This window comes from Oncorhynchus nerka, linkage group LG20, assembly GCF_034236695.1.
Source record: "Oncorhynchus nerka isolate Pitt River linkage group LG20, Oner_Uvic_2.0, whole genome shotgun sequence".
Lineage (NCBI taxonomy): Eukaryota > Metazoa > Chordata > Actinopteri > Salmoniformes > Salmonidae > Oncorhynchus > Oncorhynchus nerka.
This window is the reverse complement of record NC_088415.1, coordinates 64,915,956-64,934,195: the sequence shown is the minus strand read 5'-3', so window position 1 is coordinate 64,934,195 and position 18,240 is coordinate 64,915,956. Positions and strand designations below refer to the sequence as shown.

Sequence of the window (18,240 nt, the reverse complement as noted above, 5' to 3'; positions counted from 1 at the left end):
AAGACCACCTTGTCAGCCACATTCTTGGTATGCCTTTTGGCTTTAATTGAATCTTGTCCAACCCCCCAACTTAGTATATTCGAATACATGGAAAGACCCAGCGGGGCCTGAGCCGTTTCTGCATACATGCCTGAGGCCCAACACACCCTATTTCATAGACTGCGGTCAGATAATCGTGATGTCACTGCTTCTGGATTTGGCTGAAGAAGATGGCGGCCTCCTCAGGTTTGTCTGCTACACACTGGGCAATATGTAAAGATTCTAAATGATTATTTGTCCTTGTGACTCATAGTATGTATTTACTTGAACACAATCTGAAAGATGCAGGGGGTCTGAAATGCTTGCAGCAAGCTAGCTATCGGCAATTATTGGTGAAGGTTAGCTAATTTGTCAGTAACAAACTTGTTTTGCTAACAGCCACCAGATTTATCTGATAAGATGTGTATTTTCATTATATGAAGTTGGTCAAACTAGCATAATTATTTGATAGGTCAACCTAGCCTACCACCAAGTAACTTAGCATCTCTTTGCTACAGTAACGTGAGTTAACGGTTATATAGCTAACTTGGATCATGGATGTTACAATTAGCTTGCTAGTTAAAAGCAAACAGAATTTGCCCTATTTCAGAATAGACCACTGGTTTTCATAATTTGCTAGCTAACGTTTCTCCACACGTGTGTGTATCACTAGCTACAGAATGATACAGATGTGATTTAACAAAATATTTGTATCAATTATTACTGGGAGGTTACCGAACTGTACTGGATGGCTGAGGAACGTTCAATTCAGTCGATACTTGTAAGAATATACCTTCTGAAAACGCTTACCTGTACCTATGTTTGTCCTGTACAACCGTGGTCCTTCTGCAGTGTGCTCAAATGCATACCTTTTAATAACATTTATCGAATATAACCATTGACATTTTCATAATTTCTGTAAAACTGTAGACATAGCGGCCTTGAGTATGTAAGTTGAGCAAAACAAATGAGGAAAAAGTCAGTGGTTGTATTCAATAAAACTTAATTTAGTATGAATTTCAGCTCTCCTCAGAAAGACAGCGGGTTGTACAGGACAAATAGGCTTAGCCGTGGTATATTGGTCCGTTATTACAGGACTAAAAGGCCCACTGCATTACTTTTGTTTAGATTTATGCTTTTATTATTCTAATTCTTCAGCGGCCTACTTCCCGCGGCTATAAACATATTGTTGGTACAGGTTTCAGAATTGACATTTTTACAAGTAACGTTATTGACTGATGGTGACTCAATGTTGTTGCTATCAAATCGCACGAACGGTTATAAAAACTACTCCGCCTCTATATAAGAGAACGGTTTGGTGTAGCACCGACAATTCTAGACCAACTTTAACGTGGCAACATTATCTTCGTTCTCGAGCTGCCAAACATATATCTTCTAAAATTGCCGTGTCCAGTTGCATGTGGTGCGTTTGTATTTAGAAAATGTTCCTGAATAAAAATAAATATAACGGAAGTAATCCAACAGTGTGTACTCCATTTAGTCAATTTCAAATCTTCTCTCATTGATTGAGAGAGGTGGATCTAATTGATACAAATTCACATAAACACATTACCGTGACTTTTTTTAATGTACAATCCCTTAACCAACAATGCAGTTTATTTTAAAAAGCACGAAAAATGTGCTAAATGGAAAAATAGTAACACAAAATAATGAGGCAATATGCAAGGGGGTATCGGTACTGAGTCAATGGGTACGGGTTAGTCAAGCTAATTGTGGTTATATATATAAGACACATCCTCTCACTGTCAACTTTATTTTCAGGAAACTTAACATTTGTAAATATTTGTATGAACATAAGATGCAGCAACTGAGACATAAACTGAACAAGTTCCACAGACATGTGACTAACAAATGGAATAATGTGTCCCTGAACAAAAGTAACGGTCAGTATCTGGTGTGGCCACCAGCTGCATTAAGTACTGCAGTGCATCTCTTCATGGACTGCACCAGATTTGCCAGTTCTTGCTGTGAGATGTTACCCCAGTCTTCCACCAAGGCACCTGCAAGTTCCCGGACATTTCTGGGGGAAATGGCCCTAGCCTTCACCCTCCGATCCAACAGGTCCCAGACGTGCTCAATGGGATTGAGATCTGGGCTCTTCGCTGGCCATGGCAGAACACTGACATCCCTGTCTTGCAGGAAATCACGCACAGAATGAGCAGTATGGCTGGTGGCATTGTCATGCTGGAGGGTCATGTCAGGATGAGCCTGCAGGAAGGGTACCACATGAGGGAGGAGGATGTCTTCCCTGTAACTCACAGGGTTGATATTGCCTGCAATGACAACAAGCTCCGTCCGATGATGCTGTGACACACCACCCCAGACCATGATGGACCCTCCACCTCCAAATCTATCCCGCTCCAGAGTACAGGCTTCGGTGTATCGCTCATTCCTTTGACGATGAACGCGAATCCGACCATCACCCCTGGTGAGACAAAACCGCGACTCGTCAGTGAAGAGCACTTTTTGCCAGTCCTGTCTGGTCCAGCGACAGTGGGTTTGTGCCCATAGGCGACGTTGTTGCCGGTGATGTCTGGTGAGGACCTGCCTTACATCAGGCCTACAAGCCCTCAGTCCAGCCTCTATCAGCCTATTGCGGACATTCTGAGCACTGATGGAGGGATTTTGCGTTTGTGGTGTAACTCAGGAAGTTGTTGTTGTCGTCATCCCGTACCTGTCCCGCAAGTGTGATGTTTGGATGTACCGATCCTGTGCAGGTGTTGTTACACGGTCTGCCACTGCAAGAATGATCAGCTGTTCGTCCTGTCTCCCTGTAGCGCTCTTAGGCTTCTCACAGTACGGACATTGCAATTTATTGCCCTGGCAACATCGGCAGTCCTCATGCCTCCTTGCAGCATGCCTAAGGCACGTTCACGCAGATGAGCAGGGACCCGGGGCATCTTTCTTTTGGTGTTTTATAGAGTCAGTAGAAAGGCCTCTTTAGTGTCCTAAGTTTTCATAACTGTGACCTTAATTGCCTACCGTCTGTAAACTGTTAGTGTCTTGACGACCGTTCCACAGGTGCATGTTCATTGAACAAGCATGGGAAACAGTGTTTAAACTCTTTACAATGAAGATCTGTGAAGGTATTTGGATTTTTATGAATTATCTTTGAAAGACAGGGTCCTGAAAAATGGGAAGTTTCTTTTTTTGCTTAGTTTATGTGTGTGGGGCGTCAGTGTGCGTGTGTGTGTTGGAGTGTCAGTGTAGTATGTGTGGTTAGAGTCCAGTCAGAGTACATTGAGCCTGTGCAAGAGAGTCAGTGCAAAAAATAAGGGGGGCAATGGAAATAGTCAGCGTAGCCATTTCGTTAACTGTTCTGCAGTCTTGTGGCTTGGGGGTAAAAGCTGTTAAGAAACCTTTTGGTCCCAGACTTGCTGCTCCAATACCGCTTAACGTATGGTAGCAGAGAGAACAGTCTATGACTTGGGTGGAAGGAGTCTTTGACAACTTTTAAGGCCTTCCTCTCACACGCCTGGTATAGAGGTCCTGGATGGCAGGACGCACAGCCCCAGTGATGTACTGGGCCGTACGCACTACCCTGTAGCGCCTTGCGGTCGGATGTCAAGCAGTTGCCATACCAAGTGGGGATGCAACCAGTCAGGATGCTCTCGATAGTGCAGTTGTATAACATTTTCAGGATCTGCGTTCCCATGCCAAATCTTTTCAGCCTCCTGAGGGGGAATGGGTGTTGTGTCCTCTTCACGACTGTGTTGGTGTGTTTGGACCATGATAGGTCCTTAGTGATCTGGACACCAATGAACTTGAAGCTCTCGACCCGCTCCACTAAAGCCCCATCGGTGTGAATGGGGGCATGCTCTGCCCTCCTTTTCCTGTAGTCCACGATCAGCTCCTTATGTATTGCTCACGTTGAAGGTGAGGTTGTTGTCCTGGCACCACACTGCCAGGTCTGTGACCCCCTCAATGCTGTCTCATCGGCGATCTGGCCTACCACCGTCGTGTCGCCTGCAAACTAAATTATGGTGTTGGAGTCGTGCATTAACAAGGAGTAAAGGAGGAGACTAAGCACTCACCTATGAGGGGGGGGGGGGGGGGCGTGTCGAGGGTCAGCGTGGCGAATGTGTTGCAGAGGGATTTGTTCAGTTTCAGGGTACTTAACCCCGCAACAGCAAGTGAAAGTGCAAGGGCGCCAAATTCAAAACAACAAACATCTCATAATTAAAATTCCTCAAGCATAGAATTATTTTACACCATTTTAAAGATACAATTCTCGTTAATCCAGCCACAGTGTCTGATTTCAAAAAGGATTTACAGCGAAAGCACCACAACCTATTATGTTAGGTCACCACCAAGCCACAGAAAAACACAGCCATTTTTTCCAGCCTAAGAGAGTAGTCACAAAAAGCAGAAAGAGATAAAATGAATCACTAACCTTTGATGATCTTCATCAGATGACACTCATAGGACTTCATGTTACACAATACATGTATGTTTTGTTTGATAAAGTTCATATTTATATAAAAAAAATTGAAGTTTACATTGGCGCGTTACGTTCAGTAGTTCAAAAACATTGTGCAGAGAGCCACATCAATTTACAGAAATACTCATAATAAACATTGATAAAGATATGACTATTATACATGGAACTTTAGATAAACTTCTCCTTAATGCTACCGCTGTGTCAGATTTTTTTTAAACTTTATGGAGGAAGCAAACCATGCAATAATCTGAGTACAGCCTTTGGACAACAAAGCAGCCAAAAGATACCTGCCATATTGGGTAGTCAACATTACTCAGAAAGAGCATTTTAAATATTCACTTACCTTTGATGATCTTCATCAGAATGCACTCCCAGGAATCCCAGTTCCACCATAAATGTTTGATTTGTTCGATAATGTCCATCAGTTATGTCCAAATATCTTCTTTTGTTAGGGCGTTTGGTAACAAATCCAAAAGCGCGTTCAGGTCGCGCCGAACATCGGACGAAAAGTCCAAAAAGGTCCGTTACAGCCCGTAGAAACATGCCAACCTAAGTATGGAATCAATCTTTAGGATTTTTTTAACATAAAACTTAATTAATGTTCCAACCCAGACAATTCCTTTGTCTGTACAAATGAAGTGGAACGTAGCTACCTTTCACGTGAGCGCGCCAGACAGGCTGTGGCACTCTGCCAGACCACTCACTCAAAGAGCTCTTATGAGCCCCTCCTTTGGAGTAGAATCATCAAAACAGGTTCTAAATACTGTTGACATCTAGTGGAAGCCTTGGGAAGTGAAACATAACTAATATCACCCTGTATCTTCAATGGGGGCTGAGTTGAAAAACTACAAACCTCGGATTTCCCACTTCCTGGTTGGATTCTTTTCTCAGGTTAGGGCAGGGGGCAGATTATGCAATAGTCATGTAAACCTTTCTCTTACCTTAATTGGCATGAGGTCCAAATTAAAGTAAACATACGCCAATTTAAACACCTGGTTTTCTGAGAAAATCTTTTGAATTAAGACATGTAAACACCTTAATCTGCGTTCCGACGTATTTGATCTGTGCCTGTGCTAGCACCAGCCAAGCGAGCCTCCCTCTTCAGCGCAAGTGAAGAATTCAGAACTACTGAATGTATGCGTCTTAGAAGTAGTTTTCACATACAAACTTTACTTCCAAACTCACAATCAAATATGTTTCCCAAGAATAACTGTCGTGGTGGTTGAAAGTTTATTTTGATTGGCCATTTTCTGCATTTACCAGTGCCATCAGGTAGCCTGATTTCAGATGTGTCCATGTAAACAGGAGTATTAGGGAAATTGTTCTTCTTGCAGAGCAAGTAAACATTTAAATCAGACTATTATATTAATCCACAGTTGAAGTCGGAAGTTTACATACACCTTAGCCAAGTACATTTAAACTCAGTTTTTCACAATTCCTGAAATTTAATCCTAGTAAAAATTCCCTGTCTTAGGTCAGTTAGGATCACCACTTTATTTTTAGAATGTGAAATGTCAGAATAATAGTAGTGATTTATTTCTGCTTTAATTTCTGTGATCACATTCCCAGTGCGTCAGAAGTTTACATACTCTATATTTGGTAGCATGGCCTTTAAATTGTTAAACTTGGGTCAAATGTTTTGGGTAGCCTTCCACAAGCTTCCCACAATAAGTTGGGTGAATTTTGGCCCATTCCTCCTGACAGAGCTGGTATAACTGAGTCAGGCATGTAGGCCGCCTTGCTCGCACACGCCTTTTCAGTTCTGGCTACACATTTCCTATGGGATTGAGGTCTGGGCTTTGTGATGGCCACTCTAATACCTTGAATTTGTTGTCCTTAAGCTATTTTGCCACAACTTTGGAAGTATGCTTGGGGTCCTTGTCCATTTGGAAGACCCATTTTCGACCAGCTTTAACTTCCTGACTGATGTCTTGATGGTGCTTCAATATATCCACATCATTTTCCAGCCTCATGATGCCATCTATTTTGTGAAGTGCACCAGTCCCTCCTGCAGCAAAGCACCCTCACAGCATGAGACTGCCACCTCTGTGTTTCACGGTTGGGATGGTGTTCTTCGGCTTGCAAGCATCCCCCTTTTTCCTCCAAACAGTTATATTTTTGTTTCATCAGAGGACATTTCTACAAAAAAGTACGATCTAGGAAATAGAACTCGTTTTACTCTGGATATAGATACTTTTGTACCTGTTTCCACCAGCATCTTCACAAGGTCCTTTGCTGTTGTTCTGGGATTGATTTGCACTTTTCGCACCAAAGTACGTTCATCTCTAGGAGACAGAACGCGTCTCCTTCCTGAGCGGTATGACGGCTGCGTGGTCCCATGGTGTTTATACTTGCGTACCATTTTTTGTACAGATGAATGTGGTACCGTTAGGCATTTGGAAATTGCTCCCAAGGATGAACCAGACTTGTGGAGGTCTCCAAAAAAATATCTGACGTCTTGGCTGATTTCTTTTGATTTTCCATGTTGTCAAGCAAAGAGGCACTGAGTTTGAAGGTAGGCCTTGAAATACATCCACAGGTACACCTCCAATTGACTCAAATGATGTCAATTATTCTATCAGAAGCTTCTAAAGCCATGGAATTTTCCAAGCTGTTTAAAGGCACAGTCAACTTAGTGTATGTAAACTTCTGACCCACTGGAATTGTGATACAGTGAATTATAAGTGAAATAATCTGTCTGTAAACAATTGTTGGAAAAATGACTTGTGTCATGCACAAAGTGGATGTCCTAACTGACTTGCCAAAACTATAGTTTGTTAACAAGAAATGTGTGCAGTGGTTGAAAAACGAGTTTTAATGACTCCAACCTAAGTGTATGTAAACTTCCGACTAACTGTCCAGTTGCTGGTGGTGCGTTTGAATTCAGAAAATGCTCAGTTTTTAAAATTAAATACTTTTTTTGGTCCATGAAGTAATCAAATAATGAGTACGGTTACATGCACACAATAATGTGATTATTTTGGACAGTTAGTCGGAAGTTTACATACACTTAGGTTGGAGTCATTAAAACTCGTTTTTCAACCACCACACATTTCTTGTTAACAAACTATAGTTTTGGCAAGTCAGTTAGGACATCCACTTTGTGCATGACACAAGTCATTTTTCCAACAATTGTTTACAGACAGATTATTTCACTTATAATTCACTGTATCACAATTCCAGTGGGTCAGAAGTTTACATACACATTAAGTTGACTGTGCCTTTAAACAGCTTGGAAAATTCCATGGCTTTAGAAGCTTCTGATAGAATAATTAGAAGATACAGTATGTTTTGCCGAAAAGAGTACAAAGATAGTATCGTTAAGGTTGGTTGAAAATTCTCTGTGCTACACCAAACTGTACCTAACCTAAAATTCCCAGTAATGGATACCAAAACTGTTTGGTTCAAATCACATTATCTGGTGTATCAATCAGTGCCTTCAGAAAGTATTCACACTTCTTGACTTTTTCCACATTTTGTTGTGTTACATCCTGAATTAAAAATGTATTCATTTAGTTTTGTCACTGGCCTACACACAATATCCCATAATGTCAAAGTGGAATGTTTTGGGAAATGTTTAAATTAATTAAAAAGTATCCTTTTGTTATGACAAGCCAAACTATAAGTTCAGAAGTGAAAATGTGCTTAACGAGTCACATAATACATTGCGAGGACTCTGTGTGCAATATTAGTGTTTAACATTTGATTCCCTCTTCCGACTGTCCATCAACTCCTGTCTGAACCCTACGTCACAAACAACAACACATCGTAACGCAGCAGGAGATGGTTTCGTTGCTGTAGCACATTCATAGATTGATTTATAGCCAGTAATCTAAAGTAATTAATAGATTTTAAACAAACACCATTTTCTGTTTGTCATAGTCATACCGTACTCATTGTTACATCCAGGCTGTATCACATCCGGCCGTGATTGGGAGTCCCATAGGGCGGTGCACAATTGGCCCAGTATCGTCCGGGGTAGGCCGTCATTGTAAATAAGAATTTGTTCTTAACTGACTTGCCTAGTTAAATAAAGGTTCAGTATTTTTTTAATAATAAAATGGACAGAGAATATTAATATGAGATGAAAGGTGAGTTCCTAACGAGTTCAGGAAGCCAAGCTAGAGCTCGGTGAGATGTTCACAGCAATGAAAAGATGCAAATGTTCTCTAACACTAAATACACATATGTATTTTACAGTTGTAAGGCAGTTGAAATCTTAGTTAGTCATTTTATAAATTGATTATACTATATTTAGAACAAATATAAGTCATTTCAACATTTATACAGTTTTGTTGAAGAAATACATCATACAATTTCATATTTTAACATATTTGTAATGTGTACATGAGTTTGTGTCATTAAAAGTGACCACACCTCAGCAATTTATAACTATTTTTACCAGAAAGGTTAGATTTGAACCGTTCTTGGATTATGCAGCATTACTAGTAATTGTTTATGGCACTTTCATGATAAATAATACATTTTGGGGATTATGTCATTACATTTAGTTACATTTAAGAGGTTTAATGGCTGAGGATGGATCAAATCAAATGTATTTATATAGCCCTTCTTACATCAGCTGATATCTCAAAGTGCTGTCCAGAAACCCAGCCTAAAACCCCAAACCGCAAGCAATGCAGGTGTAGAAGCATGGTGACTAGGAAAAACTCCCTAGGAAGAAACCTAGAGGAACCAGGCTATGAGGGGTGGCCAGTCCTCTTCTGGCTGTGCTGGGTGGAGATTATAACAGAACATGGCCTTACATATATTTAGAAAATTTACTCAGACATCTTATGAGCATTTTGCATGCATTTAATTTCAGAAACTCACATTTTTTATGAGGTGCGAGACTCTTTCATAGGAGTAGATTTCCGTTTTTACGGGCTGGTGAGATCAGCCGTTCACAGGTGTAATTTTATGGTGCAATTACAAAGATTGACCCCCCCCCCCCAACCCGAGATGACAATGTAAAAATCTGTCATTCTGCCCCTGAGCAAGGCAGTTAGGCAGCGATGACGTGGATGTCGATTAATGCAGCCCCCCGCACCTCTCTGATTCAGAGGTTGGGTTACATGCGGAAGACGTTTCAGTTGTACAACTGACTAGGTATCCCCCTTTCCAATTTGAATGAAGGGACCTAACGTGTGCCAGGAAAACATTCCCCACACCATTACACCATCAGCCTATACTGTTGACACCAGGCAGGATGCGGCTGTAGACTCATGCTGCTTACACCAAATGTTGACCCTGCCATCAGCCTGACGTAACAGGAACCGGGATTCGTCAGGCCATGTTTTTCCACTCTTCAATTGTCCAGTGTTTGTGACTGTGTGCCCACTGGAGACACTTCTTGTTTTTAGCTGATAGGAGTGAAACCATGTGTGGTTGTCTGCAGCAATAGCCTATCCATGACAAGGATTGACGAGTTGTGAGTTCCGAGATGCCATTATGCACACCACTGTTGTACTGTGCCGTTATTTGTCTGTTTGTAGCCCGCCTGTTCGCTTGCAGGATTTCTGCCATTCTCCTTCGACCACCATTCTCGGTAAACCGTAGACACTGTCGTGCGTGAAGCCCAGGGGGGTTGTTTCTGAGATACTAGATCTGGTGCTCCTGGTACCGAACGATCATACCATACCCAAAGTTGCTTAGGTTACTCATTTTGCCCATTATAAAGTTCAAATCGATCAGTAACTGAATGCCTCAATGCCTGTCTAACTGCTTTACATAGCAAGCCACGGCCACGTGACTCACTGTCTGTAGGAGTGATCCATTTCGTGATCGGGGTAGTGTACCTAATAAACTTGCCGGTGAGTGAGGGCTTTAAAAGTTTAAAGGTGCAATATGCAGAAAGTGCTCCACCATTTCTTGGTTGCTAAAATTCTAATAGTTTGTCTAATTTCAATAACAGTTTGTGACAAAACAAGCAGTGTATAGTGTAGAGAATCATTGTACCATGTAAACCACTGAAATATGTTATCAGTAACCAGAAATAATGTATTTTTTGCTGTTTGAAGCTAGTTACAAAACCGAAAGTAAAAGACAAAGCGAAACTTATGAACGGGAAGCATAGAAATAGTGCACAAAGAACAGATCTACCGCTTCTTAGACTTGCTTTCAATGAGTGACAGATTTTGGTCGGGTCGCCCAAAAAGTTACATATTGCAGCTTTAAAATCGTCAGAATTTGAATCAGATTTTTTGGGAGTGGCAGCAACGATTGAATATAGGGGAAACACTGCTTTCACAGTTGGCCGTTTGGCTTGCGCCTGTTTTCAGCATAAAGGAAGTTAGTGCAGTGGTGGATTTTGAGGAATCACGACAGCTGCATTCCATTACTTTCAAAGCCAAGCACAGAGTGCCATATCTCTGGTTCCACCCTGGCATGCAGAATGATCCAGAACACAACACCCACACTGACACACCCCACTTAAAATTGCACATAGACATGTACCTCATTATTCCCTCTCTGGAATCATGTAGGATGAGGTTAGTCCTGTTCCATCACTAATTATCCAGTGTTCAATAGGCTACAGTGTTAGGATGATCTCTTAATGATGATTTGGAAAGATTGAGGCAGGTCAGAATTTGATACTTTGCCATCAGTGTACAGTTAAAATGGTAACCTACACTGACATCGCATTTACCCATTAGAAGGAAGTGTTCATTCTAGTGACTTACAGCACATGGGATGATGACAGTTATAGTTGGTTGCCTGTTTTCAGCCACTAGCAAATACTAAATTCAAGAAGTAGTTGCAGATAACTTGTTGAGTCAGCAGTTTTATATGGTTTTGTTGTGCAGTGTTGCGGCCTGCGCAGTTGTTAGCATGGGGGTAGCATGGACAAACCCACCCCAGGATAACCTGTCTTCTAGTTTTTAATATTGTATTGTTTTTATTTCAGGAGTTAAAGTTCCACGTAATTTTCGCTTGTTGGAAGAGCTTGAAGAGGGTCAGAAAGGTGTTGGAGATGGGACAGTCAGCTGGGGCCTTGAAGACGATGAAGATATAATGCTAACACGGTGGACGGGCATGATCATCGGACCGGCACGAGTAAGTGTGACTGCAGCAGGAGTAAGTAAGAGTTGTCTACGCGCCACATTACTGTGTAAAAGTCAGCTGAGCTAAAGTAACAAAAGTCTCAGGCAACGTTACACAGCACTTAATGTTTGATCAGATGGTGGATAAATGAAGATGTCCACTCAGACTGTTTACCTTTTTGAAAAAAAAATTCCCGTCTGCTAAAAGAATGACTGCCCCTAAAAAAACAACTAATCCCTTTGAAAACAGTATATGTGGCATTAAACATTTATTGTAGTTTAAAAATTGACTACAAAATGTAAATATAATTTACGAGGAAATTAATGTTAGGTTTGGATTAACATTATGTTAATTGTTAACATTATGTCAACAATTCATGCCCCCTTTTGCCTATTAACACGTAGTGTTTGTTCTTTGGGAAAAGAACGGGCAAGTATGCTTTGCATGGTCCGGTACCCCGGGTGGGCGGAGACCTTTCCTTAGAAGGACCATGAGCAAACCCCGCCCACCCGGGGCACCAAGTCACGCAAAACAAACTCGCCCACTGGAACGTCTTCCCCAGATAGTGGTTAGTACTTGCCCATGGTCAGGAAATACCTACTCAAAGGCCTCCCGGGTGGCGCAGTGGTTAAGGGCGCTGTACTGCAGCGCCAGCTGTGCCATCAGAGTCCCTGGGTTCGCGCCCAGGCTCTGTCGTAACCGGCCGCGACCGGGAGGTCCGTGGGGCGACGCACAATTGGCCTAGCGTCGTCCGGGTTAGGGAGGGCTTGGTCGGTAGGGATGTCCTATTCTCATCGCGCACCAGCGACTCCTGTGGCGGGCCGTGCACGGTGTATCCTCCGACACATTGGTGCGGCTGGCTTCCCGGGTTGGATGCGCACTGTGTTAAGAAGCAGTACGGCTGGTTGGGTTGTGTATCGGAGGACGCATGACTTTCAACCTTCGTCTCACCCGAGTCCGTACGGGAGTTGTAGCGATGAGACAAGATAGTAGCTACTACAACAATTGGATACCACGAAATTGGGGAGAAAAAGGGGTAAAATTCAACAAAAAGAAAAAAACACACACAAAAAAAGGAAATACCTACTCTAGGGAAAACCGGCTTCCATAAAGTTGTTCAACAATCTTGGCCGAATGCCAAGGATATGGATTAAGTCCGATGAGCTTCGGCTTGGGCTGTCAACCGTGTAGCTACATTTTGTTAGCTAATAGCATTATGTCATTATTTGATAGCCTAGTATCATAGGGGCATAGCCTAAATACAAGCCTCTCCCTTACATGTAATGTTAGATGAAGATTTGCATAGCTAATGTTGCATCTGAAGACAGGTTTGATCCCTGCTAACTGATGTTAGCAAGCTAGTTCTCACAATCAAGCAAACCCGACGACATGTTTTATGCAGCTTTCTTTCAATAATGTTTAAACTCGAGCTGGCTAGCTACTGTCCTTGTTTGTTGTGAAACGCCCACATCAAACCACACCCCCAGGACAACTCTCATGAGCATTGATGAAAAACAAGGCTAAATCAGGAAGTGCAGTTGACCTTTAATGGGTCACTGCCCTTCCTTTTTCATAATTTCTTTTTACCCCCTTTTCGTGATTACTAACTTGTCTCATCGCTGCAACTCCCCAAAGTGCTCGAGAGAGGAGGAGGTCGAGTCATGCGTCCTCCGAAACATGACCCGCCAAACCGTTCTTCACCCGCTCACTAAACCCGGAAGCCAGCTGCACCAATGTGTCAGAGGAAATACTGTTCAACTGAAGATCAGCCTGTAGGCACCTGGCCTGCCACAAGGTGTCGCTAGAGCGCAATGAGCCAAGTAAAGCCCCCCCCGGGCAAACCCTCCCCTAACCCGGACGACTGGGTGCCTGCAGGCTGATCACGGCCGGTAGTGAGATCAAACCCCAGGCTGTAGTGACGCCGCAACACTGCGATGCAGTGCTTTAGACTGCTGCTCCACTCAAGAGGCTCTGTACTTCCTGTTTTGCCCTAATTTTAGATTTGGTTAATTAAGAAATGCTAGGGGCCAAAACTGAATTCAAACATGAGTTGGTTTTGTGGTGTGGTTTGATGTGGGTGTCTCGTGTATCTTTGCAGGTAGAAGAGTTATCCAAATTATTTCACCAATTAGCGTCAGCCGGCTGATGTCTGACCGTGGCAGTTGGTTTGACTAGTTTGGCTATTTAAGGACCGTCAATAAATTACACAATGTAAGTGGGACAATATTTTAATGTAGAACATATTTAGGTTCTCATACTTTGAATATATGTATATACATTTCTACAATTTTATAGTTGGTTTCAGGTTTTTAAATAATTGAAAATTGGAGCTTTTGGAATTTAAACATTGTCCCATGTACATTCTGTAATTTAACAAAGATCCCTAACTAGCCCCATAGGGATATCCAAAGTCAATTCAAATTTACCACAGGCATTACGATTGGGTTGCGTGCAACTGCACTCCAAATTGATGATTACTTGTGTGTTGTGGGCAGGATTGAAACAAACCCAACATTTATTTATTTTGTGATGTAGTCACAACCACAAATCTATGTTTTGGACAAGACTGACTTCATGACCAAAAGTATCCTATTTACACTTTGTAGTCAATTTTTATAAATGTTTCGGACTCATATTGATTTTCTAAATGAGAAGTTGTTTTTTAGGGGCAGTTGCTTTTTAAGGGGGTGGCACTCCCATAGGCACCAATGCATTAGCAGATGGGTCTGGTCTGCTTAGTTTATTGACTGTATATGAACCAGATATAGCGAGTGGGATGTCTTGCTTCCTCTTGTCTCTGGTTTGATTACCGAATCACCTCTGTAACATAAGCACCTCTAAATCTGTTTCCACCAGGGAAGTGGAAGAGTAATATGTGTGTGTAAGACCATACTGTGTCTGAATTGTGTTGTTGAAAATTCTTGAAAAATAACCAGTAAGTCAAAACCGGCATTGTAATGTACATACAGTGAGGGGGGGGGGGAGTATTTGATCCCCTGCTGATTTTGTACGTTTGCCCACTGACAAAGAAATTATCAGTCTATCATTTTAATGGTAGGTTTATTTGAACAGTGAGAGACAGAATAACAACAAAAATACAGAAAAACACATGTCAAAAATGTTATAAATTGATAGTTATAAAGGTGCTTCTACACCTGCATTGCTTGCTGTTTGGGGTTTTAGGCTGGGTTTCTGTACAGCACTTTGAGATATCAGCTGATGTACGACAGGGCTATATAAATACATTTGATTTGATTTGCATTTTAATGAGTGAATTAAGTATTTGACCCCTCTGCAAAACATGGCTTAGTACTTGGTGGCAAAACCCTTGTTGGCAATCAGAGGTCAGACATTTCTTGTAGTTGGCCACCAGGTTTGCACACATCTCAGGAGGGATTTTGTCCCACTCCTCTTTGCAGATTTTCTCCAAGTCATTAAGGTTGAGGCTGACGTTTGGCAACTCAAACCTTCAGCTCCCTCCACAGATTTTCTATGGGATTAAGGTCTGGAGACTGGCTAGGCCACTCCAGGACCTTAATGTGCTTCTTCTTGAGCCATTCCTTTGTTGCCTTGGCCGTGTGTTTTGGGTCATTGTCATGCTGGAATACCCATCCACGACCCATTTTCAATGCCCTGGCTGAGGGAAGGAGGTTCTCACCCAAAATTTGACGGTGCATGGCCCTGTCTATTGTCCCTTTGATGCGGTGAAGTTGTCCTGTCCCCTTAGCAGAAAAACACCCCCACAGCATAATGTTTCCACCTCCATGTTTGACGGTGGGGGTGGTGTTCTTGGGGTCATAGGCAGCATTCCTCCTCCTCCGAACACGGCGAGTTGAGTTGATGCCAAAGAGCTCCATTTTGGTCCCATCTGACCACAACACTTTCACCCAGTTGTCCTCTGAATCATTTAGATGTTCATTGGCAATGTATATGTGCTTTCTTGAGCAGGGGGACCTTGCGGGTGCTGCAGGATTTCAGTCCTTCACGGCATAGTGTGTTACCAATTGTTTTCTTGGTGACTATGGTCCCAGCTCCCTTGAGATCATTGACAAGATCCTCCCGTGTAGTTCTGGGCTGATTCCTCACCGTTCTCATGATCATTGCAACTCCACGAGGTGAGATCTTGCATGGAGCCCCAGGCCGGGTGAGATTGACAGTTCTTGTGTTTCTTCCATTTGCGAATAATCGCACCAACTGTTGTCACCTTCTCACCAAGCTGCTTGGCAATGGTCTTGTAGCCCGTTCCAGCCTTGTGTAGGTCTACAATCTTGTCCCTGACATCCTTGGAGAGCTCTTTGGTCTTGGCCATGGAGGAGAGTTTGGAATCTGATTGATTGCTTCTGTGGACAGGTGTCTTTCATACAGGTAACAAACTGAGATTAGGAGCACTCTCTTTCAAGAGTGTGCTCCTAATCTCAGCTCGTTACCTGTATAAAAGACACCTGGGAGCCAGAAATCTTTCTGCTTGAGAGCGGGTCAAACACTTATTTCCCTCATTAAAATGCAAATTGATTTATAACATTTTTGACATGCGTGTTTTTCTGGATTTTGTTGTTGTTGTTCTGTCTCTCACTGTTCAAATAAACCTACCATTAAAATTATAGACTGATCATTTCTTTGCCATTGGGCAAATGTACAAAATCAGCAGGGGATCAAATACTTTTTTCCCTCACTGTAACTGATCACCTTTACCCTGACCAAGCAATGTTTGTTTCTTTGTTTTGTTTTCCAGACTAATTATGAGAACAGGATATACAGTCTGAAAGTGGAATGTGGTCCAAAATATCCTGAATCACCACCGGTCGTTAGATTTGTAACAAAAATTTGCATGAATGGGATAAATAATTCCAATGGGATGGTAAGTTACATTACATACAAATTTTTGCTCGTACTAATGATAGACCTAAATCTGTTAAATTATTAGTGTATATTTGTTCTGGTAAATGTAGTGCTCTTCAAAGGATGTTCACTGATTTGCCGCTCTCTCTCTATCAGGTGGATACCCGAAGCATACCAATTCTATCTAAATGGCAAAATTCTTATAGCATTAAAGTTGTTCTTCAAGAGTTAAGGCGTCTAATGATGTCCAAGGAGAATATGAAGCTCCCACAACCACCAGAAGGACAAACCTACAGCAATTAATTGTTCACGGATTGTTTACTTTTGACCCCTATTGTCTTAAACCTTATTCTCTTAGAAAAATATTCCCTCCACCATTCCAAGAATTTAGACTGAGAGCCATGTTGGATATTCCTCAAATTGGACATTCCTTCTAGTTAGCTCATTCTAGAATGTCCCCACTGAGAGTGAAATTATGTTTTTAAGAACACAGTTATTCCTCTTCTATTGACCTTAGTGTGACCATTCACTTTCTGATCAAGAGATGTATCAAGTTGGCTTCCCAAGAGAAGCATAGCACCAAGTGGAGACCCAAGTCAGAACAATTTATCTTTCGAATGGCAGGTCACTGAAATAAAGAATTGAGGTGTGTGTATGATGGCATGTTCCAACTAAGAAATAGACAAAAATACACCAGTTGTAATTTGTAGGTACATTGAATTATTATGAAGATTAAAATGTGGCTGTAGGCCAGAAGTAGTGTCACCGGGTGTGAAGGATTTGTTTTATATTTTTTATTTGACACAACGTTTCTGTTCTGCTGCTTTTTGACTTGTAACAGACCTTAGCCTGTTTGGTTCCGAAAAAATACCCCTTGCATTTAACTTTTAGTGAAAATGACAAGTGTATGTATGACATTGTGATTTTTCTGACATTAAAATCAATATCTGAAAAATATGTTGTAAACTGCATACATTTTTACCCAATCTATTATGAAATATCTGTTGAATATTATACTGTAACAGTTATTTAAGTAATAAGGACTGAGGTGGTAAATGGCCAATATATCACGGCTAAGGGCAGTTCTTAACACAACGCGGAGTGCCTGTATACAGTCCTTATTCGTGGTATATTGGCCATATACGGCAAGCGGTACCGGAGCGCCATGTCTAGGTCCAAAAGGCTTCATAACAGCTTCGACCCTCAAGCCATAAGACTCCTGAACAGCTAATCAAATGGCTACCCAGACTATTTTCATTGTCCCCCCCACCCCCTCTTTTATGCTGCTACTACTCTGGTTATATATGCGTAGTAACTTTAACTATACCTACATATTACCTCGACTAACCTGTGCCCCCGCACATTGACTCTGTATCGGTACCCCCTGTATATAGCCTCGCTAGTGTTATTTTACTGCTGCTCTTGAACTATTTGTTATTTGTATTTTCTACTTAACACTTATTTTTCTTAACTGCATTGTTGGTTAAGCATTTCACTGTAAGGTCTACTACACATGTTGTATTCGATGCATGTGACATAAAAATTGATTTGATATACCACAAACACCCTTATTGCTATTATAATGGTATCGCGCCGTCCCAACCTTCGCTCTCTCTCCCCCGCTACTCTCTCCTCTTCCATCCTATCATCTCTTCCCTCTGCTCAAACCTTCTCCAACCTATCTCCTGATTCTGCCTCCTCAACCCTCCTCTCCTCTCTTTCTGCATCCTTTGACTCTCTATGTCCCCTATCCTCCAGACCGGCTCGGTCCTCCCCGCTCCGTGGCTCGACGACTCATTGCGAGCTCACAGAACAGGGCTCCGGGCAGCCGAGCGGAAATGGAGGAAAACTCGCCTCCCTGCGGACCTGACATCCTT

The 18,240-nt window shown here is 42.1% G+C and overlaps 1 protein-coding gene across 2 annotated transcripts; it reads left to right on the top strand.

Moving 5' to 3' along the window:
* The first annotated feature begins 118 nt into the window (after positions 1-118).
* Positions 119-17,320, top strand: ube2v2 (ubiquitin-conjugating enzyme E2 variant 2). Of its 2 annotated transcripts, none has more exons than XM_029623458.1 (4): positions 119-225; positions 11,388-11,536; positions 16,257-16,382; positions 16,520-17,320. In XM_029623458.1, the coding sequence occupies exons 1-4, from the start codon at positions 210-212 to the stop codon at positions 16,664-16,666; spliced, it is 438 nt and encodes a 145-aa protein (XP_029479318.1). In that variant the 5' UTR covers positions 119-209; the 3' UTR covers positions 16,667-17,320. The 2 variants fall into 2 exon arrangements, with proteins under 2 accessions (XP_029479318.1, XP_029479317.1); XM_029623457.1 differs by having other exon boundaries at positions 11,388-11,557.
* Positions 17,321-18,240: the final 920 nt, after the last annotated feature.

Excerpts from the sequence above, each read along its gene's own strand:
- ube2v2 (XM_029623457.1), top strand. Across the intron at positions 11,558-16,256 it reads TAAGTGTGACTGCAGCAGGA|ACTAATTATGAGAACAGGAT; the intron begins GTAAGTAAGAGT and ends TTTGTTTTCCAG. Across the intron at positions 16,383-16,519 it reads TAAATAATTCCAATGGGATG|GTGGATACCCGAAGCATACC; the intron begins GTAAGTTACATT and ends TCTCTCTATCAG.